Here is a 17850-nt window from a genome sequence, read left to right as displayed (position 1 = left end):
GGAACAAAAATGAATAGAAATGGTATTTGACAAAATTAGTTTATCTTTTCTTTTGTTCCCGATTAATTTATGTGCTAAAAAACAGTCAAAAAATAAAAAAAAATCCTTTTTTATTATCACACACAAAATGAGAAATATTTGTCTCTCTCAATTACTCTCTATCATTACCATCATCACCATCACTGCCACCATTCCGACACCACCATAGCCATCATTGTTGCCGCAGTCATTGTACCATCACCATTACCACCATCATCATTGTTGCCGCAGTCATTGTACTATCGCCGCAGCTACTGTCCTCACCATCATCACTACGTCACCTACCACCACCACATCATATGAAAAGAAAAGTGATGATCCGAAAAAAATTTACGCTTAATAGGAATGATTTTTTATTCTATTATTTGTTGTGTTATCAAACATAATTCTCATTCTTAGAATAAAAATAAAATATATTATCAAACATTTTTTTTCAGAAACTGTTCCAAAAATAAAAAAGAAATATTTTTTTGTAAGAATAATAATTAGTTTTCAAAATCATGAAACTATATTAGAATAAAAAGAACAGGTTAGGCGTTGTGTCCTTGGTTAAAATTTGTATTGTGATATTTATGTATTTGCTGCGACTAAAAAATAAAGAGTAAATATCATTTTTCGTCCCTGGCAATTTTCACGAGGCACATTTTGACCCCGAACAATAAAAAGTGCTCATTTTAGTTCCTAATATTTGAAAAAAAGGGGCCATGTTTGGTCCCAACTAACGGAGCACACGTGGATCGTTACTTTGCTGAGTCACCGTTAAGTATGCCAGCGTGGAAGTAATACGACGTCGTTTTGAACATGCCTTGTGTCTTCTTGGAGTTACCCTAGCATCGAAGGCCCTATTTGGTCCCTGACAAATTTATCGAGGCCCTATTTGGTCCTTAACATCACAAACCTTTTTTTATCTGTTTTATTTATTTAATTAATGTCATTTTTCCATTGCTCATAATATGGAAATGTAGGATCCCTAAAAGGTTCTTTACTAGCTAGGTGGTGCAGCATTTATCCTCAATCCAAGGACTCTGCTTGGGTCTCCCAACATTCCTGAGGGCCTTCCAAACAACACTGTTACACATGAACCCAGCACCAAAAGCTATCTGACAAACCCTATCACCCCTCTTGATCCTTGAGTTAAGCTCAAGGTATGTCAGTTCATACCAGATGCTGCTGCTAGATGTGTTGCCAAATCGTTCCAATGTCTTCCTTGATGCTTCCATGTACTCCTCTGTGAGCTCCAAATTCTTCTGAATCTCATCCAACACTTTCTTACTTGTTTCCAGAATGCATACATGCTCAAAAGCCAGCTTGTAATCCGAGATGTATGGCTTTGTTTTCTTTTTATTGAATAGCAAATTGGTGAAGAAGTGAAGCTGTTCTGAAACTAGTAGGACTAGTGGACCTAATGTGGTAATATTGGCCTTTAATGCATGGCCTCCAACCTGACATCTTTGCATACAGAAAGTCCCTTCCTCCCTTCACTATCTTCCCTTTGATGTATGCTTTTGTAGCTTCTATTGTCCATTCCTTTATGAGTTCGGACAAGCTGCAACATGCATTGACCATATCTCAAAAGCAATAAGATAGAGATAATAACATTGTTATCATTGCAAGTTATACAAGAGTAAAGATGTTATGAAGAGGTACCTGTTTGAGTTCAGACTTGGCTCGCCATCTATTTAAGCGGAAATTTGAGAGCATATTTGCTGCAGCACCCATTCTAAAGAAGCAATTGGGAAGCAGCAAGTCAATGTCATTGCCACTGTATCATGAATGGCTCACAGCTTCTGTGCTCACTACAAGTGCATAAGTGCTTGGATATGCATCCAAGAGGTCTTTAGCTAGATCAATGGTTGTGATTCCAGCAGCACAACCTATCCCACCAAGGTTAAAGCTATGTATGTCATGCCTAAGCTTGAAATGGTTTATTATCATTGATGAGAGTGATGGGGTGGTGTTTAATATTCCACAGTTTACTACCAAGATTCTTATATCCTTTAGTTTTACTTTTGTGACAGCAAGAAGGTCCTTAATTGCCCCAAACATCACCATGGATACCTCTTGTCGACCATCTTTCAGAGAGGTTCTGTAACCAAGGCGAAAATCTCCTTTTGGCATGTAGGTCTCATCACCTATGCCAGATTTCTTAAGAACTCGTTCCTGAAACTCAACGGCAGTATCATTGAAATTCCTTGATTTTTTAGCCAACTCAATGAACTCTGCCTTAGAGATCTGCATAAATAGTCCCATTCAATGCATGCAAAAAATTGAATATATATACATAAATAGGCTTAATTAAATAAATATGCAAAAACAGAGTCTTTGAATTGAGGATGAGTGCTGCACCACCTAGCTAGCAAAGAACCTTTTAGGGATCCTACATTTCCATATTATGAGCAATGGAAAAATGACATTAATTAAATAAATAAAACAGATAGAGAAAGGTTTGTGGTGTTAAGGACCAAATAGGGCTTCGATAAATTTGTCAGGGACCAAATAGAGCCTTCGATGCTAGGGTAACTCCAATAAGACATAAGACATGTTCAAAACGACGTCGTATTACTTTCACGCTGGCATACTTAACGGTGACACAGCAAAGTAACGGTCCACGTGTGCTCTGTTAGTTGGGCTATCAGATGCCAACTAACAAAATGACAAATGTGGCCCTTTTTTTCAAATATTAGGGACTGAAATGAGCTTTTTTTATTGTTCGGGACCAAAATGTGCCTTGTGAAAATTGTCAGGGACGAAAATAAGTATTTACTCAAAAATAAAATAGGTTAATATATTTAGTAAAATAAAATAGGTTTAAATCTTAAAAAAATTAAAAAATAAACCATAAGGTTTCTTTTATAAGATTTAATTTATAAGTCTTTATATATCGGTTTATATTATATTTTATTTAAAAATTAAATAAAAATATTATTTAAATAATTTTAAATAGTATTATTTAATTTTTTTTCTAATTCTTATAAATATAATAGATTTAAAAATATTAAACCAAAATTAGATTCAAAATATTTTATATAAATTTAATTTATTTAAACCAAAATCTAGCTAAGGAAACTTCATTTGCATCCCTAATAACATGAAAAATATATTCCATTTTTAATTCTATAAGCTAGCTAGGCATTGCATTTGAGAACACAGGGTTGTTTTTATTTTTTATTTTTATTTTTTATATCCATATTCATAGAGATAAAATTCATGTCAGAATTCATTTTTAATTTTGACTTGTAATGGTAATAAACATGGGACATTGACCTTTTGATGCAATTTTTTAAAAGCTAATACTAATTTAATACAGGAGCCTCACATCCTATTCATGCCCGCACGCCCCATCTAAGGTTGTCACGTGTTGCAAATTGATAAAATTAGAAAGAGAGAAAAAATTATTTAGATAACAGTTGGATACACCATTGTGCTGTTCTACACAAGGGTGTTCAAAATGTTCAAAAGAACCAAATGGATTCATAATCAAATTACTCTATATTTTAAAAATTGGTTATTTTTAAAAACCGATTTCATATGAAACTGCATTTTATTTTATAAACTGGTTATTTACCAAACCATAAAAATAATTGGTTATCTATAGTTATACATAACCAAACTGTTTTACAATTAAAGAACAAATAAGTATTATCTTTTATCATGCCTACTATATTAGTTGATTGACTTAAACTTTCAAACAATAAACTAGCAAAAAAAGTTAAGCAGAACAAGTAGAAAATATTTATTTAAAAAAAAATTACACATAAATTGAAAGGTCACATCCTAATAAAAGCACTTTTTATCTAACGTAACAACTTTTTTCCCAAAAATAAAAATAAAATAACCACATACAGGCCTCCTAGCAAACTCATAACTTAACAAGACGAAGGCTTTGAAATGACAAAGATGAAGTTAAAAAATCATAACAAAAAGGGCAACGAAATTAATCAATTGTCTTAACGTCTTTGAGAGAGTGCCGTTAAAAGGACAACTCACAATGAATTTACTTATTTGTTATTTAATTATAAAGGAGTTTGGTTATGGATAACCAATTATTTTTATGGTTTGGTAAATAACCCGTTTATAAAAATAAAATACAGTTTCATATGAAATCAATTTTTAAAAATAACCGGTTTTTAAAATGTAAAGCACTTGGTTATGGATTGGTTTAGTTCTTTTGGACATTTTGAACACCCTTTGCCCATACCTTCCTCTATTAGTTCAAATGAAACTCTTAGTAACATAAATCTTGACAGAACGAAGAACAAATTTTTTTTTTAATTTTAAAATAATTCAACTATTCTTCTACTAATCACTCTCAAAACAACGTGAAACAGTTTCTATAAGAATCATTTCGTCCTGAGAGTTCCAAAACAATGAAGATTCTTGCAAGAATTAGTTAGTCAACTACCTATAACCGGGAGAAACAAACGACTACTTATAAAAATAGCACAATCCATCAAAAATCGATTTTGAATTTGTTAAAAAACCAATTTTGATCTTTATAACCGGTTTTGATTTAAAACCGATTTTGAATTAAAATCGATTTTGAATTAAAACCGGTTTTAAATCAAAACTTGTTATAAACCATAAACCGGTTTAGAAATTTAAAAACCGGTTTTAAAAGAAGAAAACCGGTTAGGTTTGAAAACCAAACTGTTTAAAACCAGTTTGGTTCGGTTCGGTTTTTGTTAAAATCGGTTATGAACCGCTTCATGCACACCCCTAACTCTACATATGTAATTTTTGCTCTATTTTTTTCCCCTTAGCCCCCTTTATGTACAAAAGAAAAATTAATAAAAATTAGTCACGATTTAAATTGGAATTAATTTTACAATATTAATCCTGCAATTTCTATGCCAGAATAATACAAAATTTGTTATAATTTAGACATGGTTATTTTTTCTTATATGTATGAGAAGACATGTGACTATTCCGCATGAGATATGTGAAAATGGTTTGCATTAGAGTAGTATTATATTTGAAAATAATACTATTTGCAAAATATTTCTTCCATGGTTGTTAAGATCACGTGGAAGATCGTAGTATCGCACGATCCTTCGAACGAGCTGAATCGCATGTAGGATCGCTTTCTTCTCAGGTCTGCTGGGATCGACGGGCAAACACGTAGAATCGGTAAGATCGAACGATTTAACGGTTCCGGCGATTCAAGGGAAGAAACGCAAAGAGTGAGAGGAAAAATACAGTAGACATCCACCAACAACAGAGAACCCAGACCCACTCGGCCTTTGACCCATTTCACTCAACCCTTTACCTTCGATTGAGTTGCTCTTCGGGATTACAACCTTTCTCCTTCGAACCCCATCGAGTTCATGAAAGGAGGCTGGTTTAGTAGGTGCTTCAAACCCATTTTCCTCGTCAGACCTTCAAAGCAAGCCGCTGTTGGAGCTTGCAGAAATCCCTGTTCGTCGTCGGTACAGCTCAACCCTTGCCACCGAGCAAGGAGAAAGACTTGTTCATTTTTTGAAATCTCGGCCTAGTCCCGTCGCGGCTTACTCTGCGTGCATTTGGCAAGAGAAGGAAGACAAATTTTTTTCAGAGAGAGAGAGGAAGAGAAGAGTAATCTTTTTTTTTTTTTTAATCTTACTTTCTTGGAAGTTGGAAGGAAGCTTTACCTTTATCCCTGTTTTAATCTTATCTCTGCATTTTTTTATTTTATATCCATTTTTTTATTTTACTGTCCGAAATTTATAAATTTATCCGAAGTCACTTTCTTATTTTTCTTTTATTTAAATTAGCAAAATAATTTTATTATACAATTAATAAAAATTAATTGTAAAATTTATAATTTAAATTTTTTAATTCAATTTAATAGTTACATGAACAGTCACGATCTTACGATATGTGTCGATCTTACGTTTTACGATTTTTTTATCCTCTTCCGATCTTAGTTAACATCTCGATCTTAACAACATTGATTTCTTCTTCTTTTTTATTTTTTCTTTCACCATAATCTCCTATCTTTCTATCCAAATATTTACTTCAACAATCTTATTTATTCAAATAAAATTAGAAAGAAAAGCTACCGTGAAGGCATAAGAAAATTATAATATATTTTTTAAAATCCTATATAATCAAAATTTTAAGAAAATGTTAAAAAAATTAATCTCATAAATTAAGCAAATTCGCTTATTTCTGAAAAAAAAAGAAAAGAATTGAAGGCTTATTAGGCCCAAATAAATTTGAGGGTGAATTTCCATATCGTTTGAGGAAAACAAAAAGAAAAGGCCCAAAAGAAGAATGTGAAGCGGATCGAAGAACATGAGAACCGGTCCGAGTGACCCAAACAAACCATTGCGTAAGCGCTGACAGCAAAACCTTGTTCACCGTTTCGCCGACACTGAACGACTCGTCGTCGTAGGTTCTTTTTTTTTTCAGTTTTGAGGTTCCTTTTTTATTTTCTCTCTCTCAAATCAATAAACCCAACCCTTCACTACTCCAACAAAATCAAACTTGAAACAAAAAAATAATAATCAACCATGCCGGGATTAACGTGCAACGCTTGCAACACAGAGTTCAAGGATGATTCAGAGCAAAAACTCCATTACAAGTCCGAGTGGCATCGCTACAATCTCAAGCGCAAGGTTCTTCTTGTTTTTTTTTTATCAATTTTCATGATCGATTCATTTGTTCCATTTACGTTGTCAATCAATTTACTTTTGATGTTCTGCAATATTAGGATTAAGGTTTTAATATGGGTTTGTCTTATTTAGTGCTGATCTTAAGTGTTTACGGTTTTTTTTTTTTTTTTTTTGGGTTAAACCCTAATTTTCTTGTCACTTTTTTTTGTCATGGTTCAATCCAGGAAAATTAAAAATTTGAGACTATGCATGTGTTATGATAAATTTATGTTATTTGAGTTTTATGCCCATATAGTTAATATGAGTGTATTTGTAGTCCCCTCAATTTAAATCATAAAGTTTTTATTTTTATTTTCCTTAAGCATGCCCCGCTCAAAGAATGAAAGTTTTCATGGCTAGCTTTGCCATTTTGGCTTGCTTTTCTCTGATATTCACTTACTTAAGTGCCTTACCATTCCTTAATTAAAAATTGTTATAGATTGATTGTGTCAAAATATTGAACGTGTTCCCAGTTAATGATGGCTTAACGGGTAGAATCAAACAACTTCAAAGCAAATTTGTTAAGAACATTGTCACCAAGTAATTGTTGACAATATAGTATTTAGGGAGGTTCTACATTGTTGGGAAGTATTGTCATCAGAGGAGGAATAAGCTTGTTAATGATTAGCTTTGATAGCATGCTCTTAAATCTTAATTTTTTTTAATTTTTTTGAGGGAGGGGGAGGATTTGGTAACTATCTTGTTTGAAAAACTTATTTATGTTCTATAAAGTATTAAAGTAATGTCACTTTTTTTTTTATTAAAAAATAGGTGGCTGGAGTTCCTGGGGTGACCGAAGCACTGTTTCTGGCTAGACAATCTGCACTTGTTCAAGAGAAAGATAAATCGAGTGAAACCCCCATGCTCTATAGCTGTGGCCTTTGTGGAAAGGGGTACAAAAGTTCTAAGGCTCATGCTGAGCATCTTAAATCACGCGGTCATATGATGCGAGCTTCTGAAGGAACTAGTCTTTCAGATGAGAAGGCAATAATTAAGCCACTTCCACAACGTGTTGTGAATAGGCCTCCTCCTAAAAGAGAGGTAGCTAGCTCTGAAAATGAAGAAAGTGAAGATGAATGGGAGGAGGTTGATCCTGAAGATGATTTGGTTAATGATGCTGCAAAGTCCTTGATTGATTTGAAGATGAATGAGCATACCGACAATGGTGATATGGATGAAGATGCTGATGATGATTTTGAGGAGTTAGATCCATCGTGTTGCTTTATGTGTGATCAAGAGCACAATACAATAGAAAGTTGCATGGTTCACATGCACAAGCACCATGGATTCTTCATTCCAGATGTTGAGTATTTGAAGGATCCAAAAGGCCTCCTCACTTATCTTGGCCTTAAGGTATAATGATGTGTCCCCGAAAAATTAAAAGAAAATTAAAAACGGTTTGGTCCCATTGTCACCAACATTTTCCCTTTTTTCTAGGTCAAAAGGGACTGCATGTGTCTGTACTGCAATGATCGATGTTATCCTTTCAGCAGCTTGGAAGCAGTCAGGAAACATATGGCCGCAAAAGGTCACTGTAAAGTGCATTTCGGTGATGGTGATGATGATGAGGAAGTAGAGTTAGAAGAATTCTACGACTATAGCAGCAGGTTAGTTTAGTTCCTATTGTTTTGGTTTGTACTTCTCTTTCTTTATGAACTATTCCTATAATTGGTAATGCATATTGATACATCCAATCTCAAGTGTTCTTAATTTTTGTTCAGTTATGTGGATGAGCAAGGCAAGCAGCTGGTTGCATCCAGTGATGTGGCTAACAATGTAGAACTCAGTAGTGGTGGGTCTGAGCTCATAATCACTAGGAAATCTGGTGATGGTACATCAACCAGAACACTTGGCTCCCGTGAATTTTTGCGTTATTATCGTCAGAAGCCTCGGCCATCACCAGCAAATAATATGGCAATCACTGCTGCATTGGCTTCAAGGTTTGCCTTTTAACCTTATGCTCTATTTTCTTTATAATGCTGAGGGGGATATTTTGGTGTATCAGACTAGCAAAATCACAAAGTCAAATGGTGATAGGGATCATTTTTTCATTATTTTCAGGTACAGGAGCATGGGCTTGGCGACTGTCCAATCAAGGCAGCAAATTGTGAGGATGAAAATCTTGAAGGAAATGAATAGGTCAGGTGTGGAGAATATGCGTAGCAAGATAGGGATGAAGAGTAATGTCATCCGGAACCTGCCAAACAATGTCCCATATTAGTCCTCTTCCTTTCTTCCTGTTGCTACCTGTTTGAAAATCTTAAGTGGTGCTGTGTAATAGTTATTAGCTATTAAGTTTCCTTTTTGAAGTAATTTTAGATTTCTTGATGTCATGGAGAGGCATACACAAAGCATCCGAAGGTACCATTCGGTGTTGAATGGAATGACATGATATTTTCCCGTTTAGAGTTGTTGGACAGTTTACTTATTCCTTTGTTATTGGTGGTATATTCACCATGAGATGATAAAGATTTTTTTGGGTTTATGCAATTTTGAAGAGAAAAAGGAATTACAATATAATTTCACAGGATAACGTATGGAAGTTATTGATGATATAGATGTGAAAATGATGGGACTAATGGAGTGGAAATTTTAATATTAATCCAGAAGGAATACATTTTTGTACGTTTGTCTGTTTGGATTTATTTTTTTTTAAACTAGAAGTTACTTATAAATAGAAGATAAGTCAAATAGATTTTGAGAAAAACTCTTATAATCAAAAACTATTTTTTATAATGAAAAAAAAAAGTTAAAAGTCAAAAGTTTCTAGAAGGAGTTTTTTTTAAGCACTTATCACTAATTATTGAATTGTGTATTTTTTTTTTAAAAACAAAGAGTTATAGAAATAAAGAGAGAATTTTTTTTTGAAATATGTACTTTTAAGCTAAATTTTTTATGTAATTATTAAATAATTTAGTTTTTTTTAATTTTTTTTTTAACTGTAATTTATAAGTAGTTTCTAATTAAAAAAGAAGAAGAACATGACCCTTGTTCTGCTTTGAGAATAATTTGAATCGTGTTTCATTTTCATAAACCATATGGATTTGGTCAAATGGGACAAAAGTAAATGTTAAGATTTCAAATATTAGATGGAAATGTTACCTTACCATAAACTTTCTTTGTGGTTCTGACCAGCTAAAGGGGTTTTTATATTTCCTCTTCTAATAAAACTTAATGAATACGATAAAATTTCCTGGTCGTGGAAAGTAGCAGAAAAAATCAGTATGAGTATCTCTCCATGAATATTCCGATTTCCTAGCAATAGTGGATTGCATGTCCTTTTCACGTATCATAATGGATTATAATGATGTCCTGTCATAAAAATATCTTTGTTTCTTTTTGCATGAACGGAAACGCCATGATCACTGTCCCACTTTCTATGAATTTCAATGGTTTTATTGGTTAACACATGTTTTAATTTTTTTTTATTCCAAATATTCATTTACCTAAGCTTAAGAATGAATGCTGCAAATTTTCTTCTAGATTCCCCATATACAAAAATATATGTCGATAATGTTGTTATTTAGGTGCTTTTCTTTCATCTATCCTTGATCCGTGAATCTCAGATACACAAACAATTTTAACAAAAAATAAAAATAAAATGAAACTGTTCTATCCTCGCTTTCATACTTTGAAAATAAATGAAGTTCAGTTATGGAATGTAAAAGTCAAATTACAACCCAAATGAAAAGTAGATTCTTATTTTCACATCAACTTGTGATAAATTATGAGTGACAATAAATTCACTTATATCAAATTATATATATGATAATAAATTATTCTCACTACACAGAGCACAATACTAGAAACGGAAAAAAGATTTAGACCGTCAAGCACAAATCTTTAAATTGATTGTTATATTAATAGTATTAGTTACTATACAGCAGTATAAATATTATAAAATAAAATATAATTAAAACTTTAAGTATAAAAATTACAAGTAGGGGTGTTAACGGGCCGAGCCGAACTTTGATCTTAAAAGGTTAAGCATGTGTTTAAATGTGTCAGCTTGACTAAGTCTGTTATCTATTATGAATATAATTATTAACCAGTGGAATGACTAATTTACAAAAAATAAAAATCTGATTTAGCCTGTTAGCTTGTTAAAAAAAATAAGATAATAAAAATTTATCCAAACCGAATATACAATCAACAGCACTAGTAATTCCACAAATATAGAACAAAATCAGTCAAATAGTCTGTTTAACCAATAAAATGAATAAAATGGATCGAGGAGAGAGAGGACTATTACAAGTAGTATAAAAAATATAAAATATAAATAAAAATTAATATACTAGGCCAGCTTGAGAGGATCTAAAGCCGAGCTTTTAAATTGGAGCCTGAGGCCTTTTTATTAAACGAGCTTTTATATAAGTCCAAGCCTGGTTCCAACAACCAATTTTAGACATGTAATCTCAAGCCTTTACGAGCCGAGCCAAAGGCCTCCTAATTACGAGCATATTAGGATCTCCCATGCTGATATAAATATTATATTATTCAGTGGCATGGTAACACGCCTTTCCTTAAAGTTATTCTAACATATCACAATCAATTAGGTATATGTACAAGGAAAATAATATCAAAAAAAATCATTATTCCATAATTAAGCAGCAGAATGACTATGATTACCCATGAGGAAATCAACATGCTTCCAATGGCTAGCATACTTTCTAGTTTCTACACTTAAAAATTCAGAAATCAAGAGTTATTTTAAAGCTAAAGCATAAAAGAAACTGAGTATGTAACCACATGGAACTGTCAAATTTATAAAGTGTCCCAATCAAGACATCTCGTTGCAAATGCAACAGATGATGTAAATGTAATCTTTGCATGGTATAACACAATCTGTCACACTGCTTTCCATGTCTTTTGCCTCTGATTCTGCTTTCCTTCAATTCTTATACTACTACCTGAAAACTTACAGAAAATTCATAAGTAATTTAAAGGTAATAATGTGCATACTTTCAAGTTAGAAGGAAATCTACAATCATCATTCAGTTTGTAGTTATCAGGACCTTTGTACAATAACAGAATGGATTTTCTTTGGCAGCTAGCACATTCCTAATTGTCATAAAAGCGGGATCGGCGTCTCTGTGATCTGTGAATAATATTCATAATATTGAAGTACTAAACTGTAACTTAGGTCAAACAAATCATTCTAATTCAAAGTTCAAACACCAAATTACACACTTATATTCAAATACACTGAATCACTCCTGAAATTGATAGCCGATCACATAATTGAATCATTGGAAAATGGTAACGTAAAATCACTTAGATGAAATCTCATCATTAATGGTCATAGAAAGTAACCTTTAAGACCACAACGGAAAAAATAAAAATAAGAGATGAGTAAAAGGAGCATATCATATTCTTAAAATACAATAGCAAGTAGATAACTATTGAATAATAACTTAAAAAAGCTGAATAGCATGGAATTAATAACTATAACTACTTCTCAAGTATGATATACATTCAATGAACCACACTAAATCAGGTTGCTAATAAATGAGTGAGATCATGATTCTTTTTCACATCAGAATACATTAAGAATATGATTAACATTATGTGCTCCTTTGGAGTAATGAAAATGAAACATCATCCTCTAAAAACAGTAATTTTAGATGATTAACATCAGAAGGTACTAAAAAAGAATGATTCTAGTTAGCTGCGCACTGATAAATACATCATGGTGGATTTGAAAAAGAAATGAAAGAAAATAGTAACTCTTTTAGAATGTTTGAAGAAAGCTTCAGAAAAATTCTGCTTTAGTTCTAAATTTTTTTATCATGGTTTCAACAAAACACTGAAAAACTTCTAATGCCAAGTCTTAAACTTAAATTATCAGACTTAACAACCCAGAAAGTAAAGGCATGAGATGTAAAGGAAATTAGTATTACAATATAGAAAAAGCAAAAGGTGAAAAATAAGGAAAAATCTACACACCTGCGATAACCACTGCTACCCCTTGAGGAGCCACTTGTACTAACAAACTCATCATCAGTGTCATCTATCCTATAATCAGCATACTCCACAGATGCTACAGAACCTTCATCAGAATTTGAAGTATCATAACTCAAACGGCGATTACCCCTTCTCGTATTAGCAACTCTTGTCCTTCTTCTATTTCTGGAACTTCTGAAGTTGTCAAAGACCTGATACAAAATACAAGAGGTCCACCAGTTGCCGTCATCTCCAGGGAAGTCCTCAAACTCATCTCTAGCATCATCATCTCCATATTCAATCACATAGTCTCCTAAAACCACCCCCCGTGGGATTTCAGAATGAATAGTGCTCAAAACATCAATGATCTCAGAGGACTGCTGAAAATTCTCCCAATCAAGCTGCCGGGCAGGATCTATTTTCGATGGACGCGCATGAGGGTGCTCAACTTGAGCATGTTTTTGTAGCTCCAAGTAACTTCCCATGAATGCACATTGCAACTCATCGCAACAACGCTTCTTCTCATCAAGATGCAGACGAGCTTTATCAACAACAATCCACCCAGAAACCTCACCTCTACACAAGGGGCAAGTCAGCTTGCATGGACCATCTGATACCACAGGGTCACTATTTTCTGCAGAAGTTGTATCAGACACTGAAGAGGATGGCATGCCACAAGCACTTTTAAAACGGTCCAAACAATTTGAGTGCAAGTGATTTGTGTCACAGACAAACGGCCGACATCCATTATCATAAGATGAACACTGAAGAAGAACACTATTATGAGGAAAATCCAAGCATATGGGACAGAAGACATCTTCCCAACTAATATCCAATTGAATATCCTCCATGCTGTTTATACTAGTTGGACTATACTATCACGAGGTCTGAAACCATGAACAGGTCACTTATACTAAAATTGTATCCTTATTCTTCACATATCAGAATATGTTGATGAAAACTTGGAAATGTATCAAGCAAACTGTGTCCTGGATTTTAGAACAACCCTAATATAATAAGTAACCAAAAAAAAAAAATTAGAATTATATAGCAAAGGTACTTAGGAATTTAAATAACTATGAATATTTAACTACAACTGCAAACAAAACATAAAACCATTTAGAATTCATAAAATCACTCTACTGATGCTTTTCTCTTATAGACTGAGCAATGCAAATTATCAACAAAAAAACGTTAAAGGGTCAAAACCTGAACCTATTCTATCTTAAAAGATGGATATATTTTCCCTCAAATTCCTTAAAGAAATAAGTGCAAAATCGAAATTCAGAGTAAACAAAGGTCAACAGGAGTCCTAATACTGATTGATCAACCAATAGACACATACAGACGCAATCCAAAAGCCATAGAACAGTGTCACCTAAGAGATCTCATCAGTAAAATTCCATAATCAATATACCACCCAAATCTGAAATTTTACAAAAAAAGAAAAGAAAAGAAGAACACCTGTGTACACCTAAAATAGCACAAACCCACCATCAAAATAAAGGACCCTAACACACAGTTTACCGGATAACAAAATGGAAATTCAAATAAAATAACCCATCAATCAAATATAATGAATTATACAACACAAGAAGAACTTAGCAAACGTTAAAAATCCTTCCTTTAACATAAAAACGTAAAAAATAAAAATAAAAATTGACAACCCAATTTTCATTATATTGCATAAAAACGACCAAGTTTGACCAATCCAAAATAATGGGTATTCCCTACAGAACGAGTAGGGAGGAAAAAAAAAAAAGAAACTGGTAAAACACCAACCACAGGTAGGTAAACATAAATTGAAACGGACCCAGAAAATAAACCAACACCAAAACGATAAAAAAAACAGAAAAGAGACAAACTTTTGAGATGAGCCACAAAAGTGATCAACTACATTAAAAAACAGGTCCAGGGCAAAGCCAAAGTCACCAACCTTAAACACGAAAATTGATGACTCAACAGGGAAACCTCGTATGGAGGAGGAACTGGGGTGTCTAGTGTCGTTGTTGCGATCTTCGTGCAAATGGGTGATGCCAGTTTGAGGACTACTGAAGTCTCTCTCTCTCTCTCTCTTCCCTTTGCAAAGTGCAATTGCTCTTTTTCTATTTTCTATTATTTTCTAATTTGCGAAATGGAAAAGATAATAAAGGGCAATGAAGGTCCTCGTAGACTTTTTGAATCCCAATGACATTAATGCCCTTTTCTTTGGTCTCTCTCTCTCTCTCTCTCTCTACGTACTAAGGTTTCATTAACAGTCAAATTTTGATACCATTTTTGTTTTGTAATCTTATACAAAGAAAACTTGAATGAAACTTATGAAAATTCATTACGTGACTCCAGAGGCATGAGTCAAACTACTGTTTTTCTTTTTTTAAATAATTATTAGTAATTAGTAATTTCAATAACAGTAAGGTTTCATTCAATTTATGGTTCCAATTGACATTCTCGGATATAAGGTTCCATTCAATTTACGTTATCCTTTCAAAGGAGTTACTTGGTCAATTTCTTCCAGCTTTTTTGTTTTTTAATCAATTCAAAGAAAATTTAAGGGGAAAAAAAACATCAAATTTTTATGAAACTTCGTTAGGTGACTCAAGAGTCAAGAGTCAATCTACTTTTTATGTTTTAAAAAAAAAAAATATTGTATTCTGTACGGTAAGTACACCTTTTTTTACTGAATGGGTTGGGTAAATACACTCTATAATTATGCACATTTGTGTATCTCTTTTTTTTAAATAAAAAAATATGTCGCTTAAAAAAAATTTAATTCATGTATTACTCTAGAAAATTATCAACATTTAGTTATTTTGTTCTAACTTTATTCTTATATTTTTTGAGTTGACTTTATTCTTATATTTTTCTACATTGAGTTTCGTGTCTCGGTTCTCTAGTTTTATTTTCAATACCATAAAGTGGTAGATGCAGTGGCCAATGGAGTTTCTTTTATCTTTGTTGATGAGCAATTTTGAAATATAATAATTCACATTTTAACTCAAATAAAATGATAGTTTATTAGACTACCAAAAAAAAAAAAAAGATAGTTTATTAAGTTTTGCTAAGGTGCATTTAGTGCCGTCTATACTTAAATAAACGATTATTAAATGATTTGTTTGTGCTTTTAATATAATTAATACTTTATTTTTCATTTAATATTTTTTACTTTTGTTTTCTTAACTAGTGTCATAGTCAGCAAATCCTAATCTATTTAAAATTTGTTATATCCATTCGTATGATTCGTATCTATTTTAGTCATTTCATTTATCTTTGGATGCGATTTAATTTTTTATACGAGTCTATCTCTCTCTCTCTCCCATTAACATATTATTTTCTCAAAAATAAAAATAAAAAATACAACCCTTTCTTAATTTATCTATTTTCAAATTTCAATCTCATTTCTATGTTCGAGTTTTTCCACTTCGATTTCAAATATCTTCACTTTTTTTTATTAGAAAATGGTCACATAAAACAACCCAAAAAAAAAATTAAACTGATCAAATATCTTCAATCTTAAAAGCTACTTACCGATTTCAAACGGAATCAATAGGTTTCACTGCAATTCTAGCGAGTAAAATGCACAAAACATTGATGGGTAAATTTAAATTTCATATAAGATTGAGATTGGTTGGGTTAGGTATTCTGTCTATTATATATTGTCGGAAAAATACATAGAAAATAGAGCTTAAGATTAGTGGCTTGAATATTCTTTTTTGCAGGAAGAGTACAGTTCTATTCTATCATTTTTTTATTTTCCATTTTTAGACACGTGGTAATTACATGCCATGGGCGTGGGGAATGAAAATACCTATTTTTTTTTTTATATATATTCTGTGAGTACCCGAAGGCTGAAAGCATGTATTTTCTTATTTTAAAGTAAATTCCAAAATTTGTCTCTAAGAAGCCATAGGCATATAAATTCTGCATACTGAAATTTCACAAAAGTTCAAATACCTCATATCATATGTGTTTGAATCACTTATGCTTTATATTTTATTATATATTTCCTGGTGCTTTTTTCATCCAAGTCTCTTCTTAATAGTATTAAAGTTTTTAATTAATACCTAATGGTGCAGCTCAGTTGGTAACTTGGCGCTAAGTTCGTGGGGTTGGATATGTGTTCGATTCCCGCTGAATGCATTCTTGGGGAGGGGGCTGAACCTTTAGCCATCACTGTTCCCCCGCACTCCGGATTAGTCCCATAGCCGGCTCAAAGAGTCGAAGCTCGTGGGGATACCGGAGGGAGTCAACTCGTCTCAAAGAGATAATTACGGTTGGGTAGCTCAAAAAAAAAAAGTTTTTAATAAATATGACTACTCTACCTCTTTATAAAAATACACTTGAGCTACCTTGTAATATTCTACCCCCAAACTTTGCAAGAGTGTTTTACTATATAAAATTTCTCTAATTTTTGATAAAAATTTGTGAAGTTCCTGTAATAAGACAATATTATAAAATTTGTGATATATCCCAATATTAAGGGCATGTTTTTTTTTTTCTACGTATAAAAAATACATTCGGCTGTGATAATTCGCTAAAGAGGGCATCATGCCAATTTTAAGGGTAGTCTTAACATCATTGGCATTTGGATTCACATGATGTATGCTTAACATAAATTATTCACAAATAAAATATATATCCAATAAAAATTATTCTAATAATTACTTGTGAGAATTTATCAGTATAATTATAGTACATATTGTGACACTCTGTCCTATATTAATGTTACTTATCTTATTAACTTTTTATAATTGTTTAAATAATACTTTTCCTTTTATTTTACTTGCTTCTTAGAAACATAAAAGAAAATTTATTCATTTGTTACATGAACTTCATAAATTTTATCTTAAACTGGAGAAATTTTATATCGTAAAAAATCCTTGCAAAGTTTGGGAAAAAAGACAACACAAGACACTTGAAGTACATTTTCGTAAAAAAAAGATAGAATAGTTATAATAAATAGAAATACTAACACTGTTAAAGGTGGAATTTGGATGGAAAAAAATAGAGGATTAAATAATAAAAAATAATCAAGGAGTTATTTGAACTTTTCCGTATTTATTAACAAATCACGAATTTTAATTATATTAGTGTTTATTGTGTCTGTTGTTATCCACAATTTTGGAGATTTATTATTATTTGATAATTTTTTTAAATTATATTTTTAAAAATAATATAACAATCATTGTTTGAAAATGAAGTATTTTAGTAACTTAGTCTGTAATAAAAAAAGGGTTTT

At 32.2% G+C, this 17850-nt stretch overlaps 2 protein-coding genes and 1 pseudogene across 3 annotated transcripts; 1 reads left to right on the top strand and 2 right to left on the bottom strand.

Annotated features, from left to right (window-relative positions):
• Positions 1-1028: 1028 nt before the first annotated feature.
• LOC133307783 (3-ketoacyl-CoA synthase 15-like) lies at positions 1029-2289 on the bottom strand (annotated as a pseudogene).
• Positions 2290-6404: 4115 nt separating this feature from the next.
• On the top strand, positions 6405-9172 carry LOC133307789 (cytoplasmic 60S subunit biogenesis factor REI1 homolog 1). Its single transcript, XM_061508347.1, has 5 exons — positions 6405-6635; positions 7443-8024; positions 8109-8278; positions 8393-8611; positions 8733-9172. Exons 1-5 carry the CDS (start codon positions 6531-6533, stop codon positions 8890-8892), a joined length of 1236 nt encoding a protein of 411 aa, XP_061364331.1. The 5' UTR covers positions 6405-6530; the 3' UTR covers positions 8893-9172.
• Positions 9173-11248: 2076 nt separating this feature from the next.
• On the bottom strand, positions 11249-14715 carry LOC133307788 (uncharacterized). Of its 2 annotated transcripts, none has more exons than XM_061508345.1 (4): positions 14551-14715; positions 12618-13621; positions 11687-11769; positions 11249-11581 (listed from the first exon to the last, which is right to left on the bottom strand). In XM_061508345.1, the coding sequence occupies exons 2-3, from the start codon at positions 13463-13465 to the stop codon at positions 11733-11735; spliced, it is 885 nt and encodes a 294-aa protein (XP_061364329.1). In that variant the 5' UTR covers positions 13466-13621; positions 14551-14715; the 3' UTR covers positions 11249-11581; positions 11687-11732. The 2 variants fall into 2 exon arrangements, with proteins under 2 accessions (XP_061364329.1, XP_061364330.1); XM_061508346.1 differs by having other exon boundaries at positions 12618-13603.
• Between the last annotated feature and the right edge of the window lie 3135 nt (positions 14716-17850).

This window comes from Gastrolobium bilobum, unplaced genomic scaffold, assembly GCF_033153095.1.
Source record: "Gastrolobium bilobum isolate Gb01-03AN ecotype WA unplaced genomic scaffold, APGP_CSIRO_Gbil_v1 utg2535, whole genome shotgun sequence".
Lineage (NCBI taxonomy): Eukaryota > Viridiplantae > Streptophyta > Magnoliopsida > Fabales > Fabaceae > Gastrolobium > Gastrolobium bilobum.
Note: the sequence above shows the minus strand (reverse complement) of the source record. Positions and strands in the feature narration are given on the sequence as shown.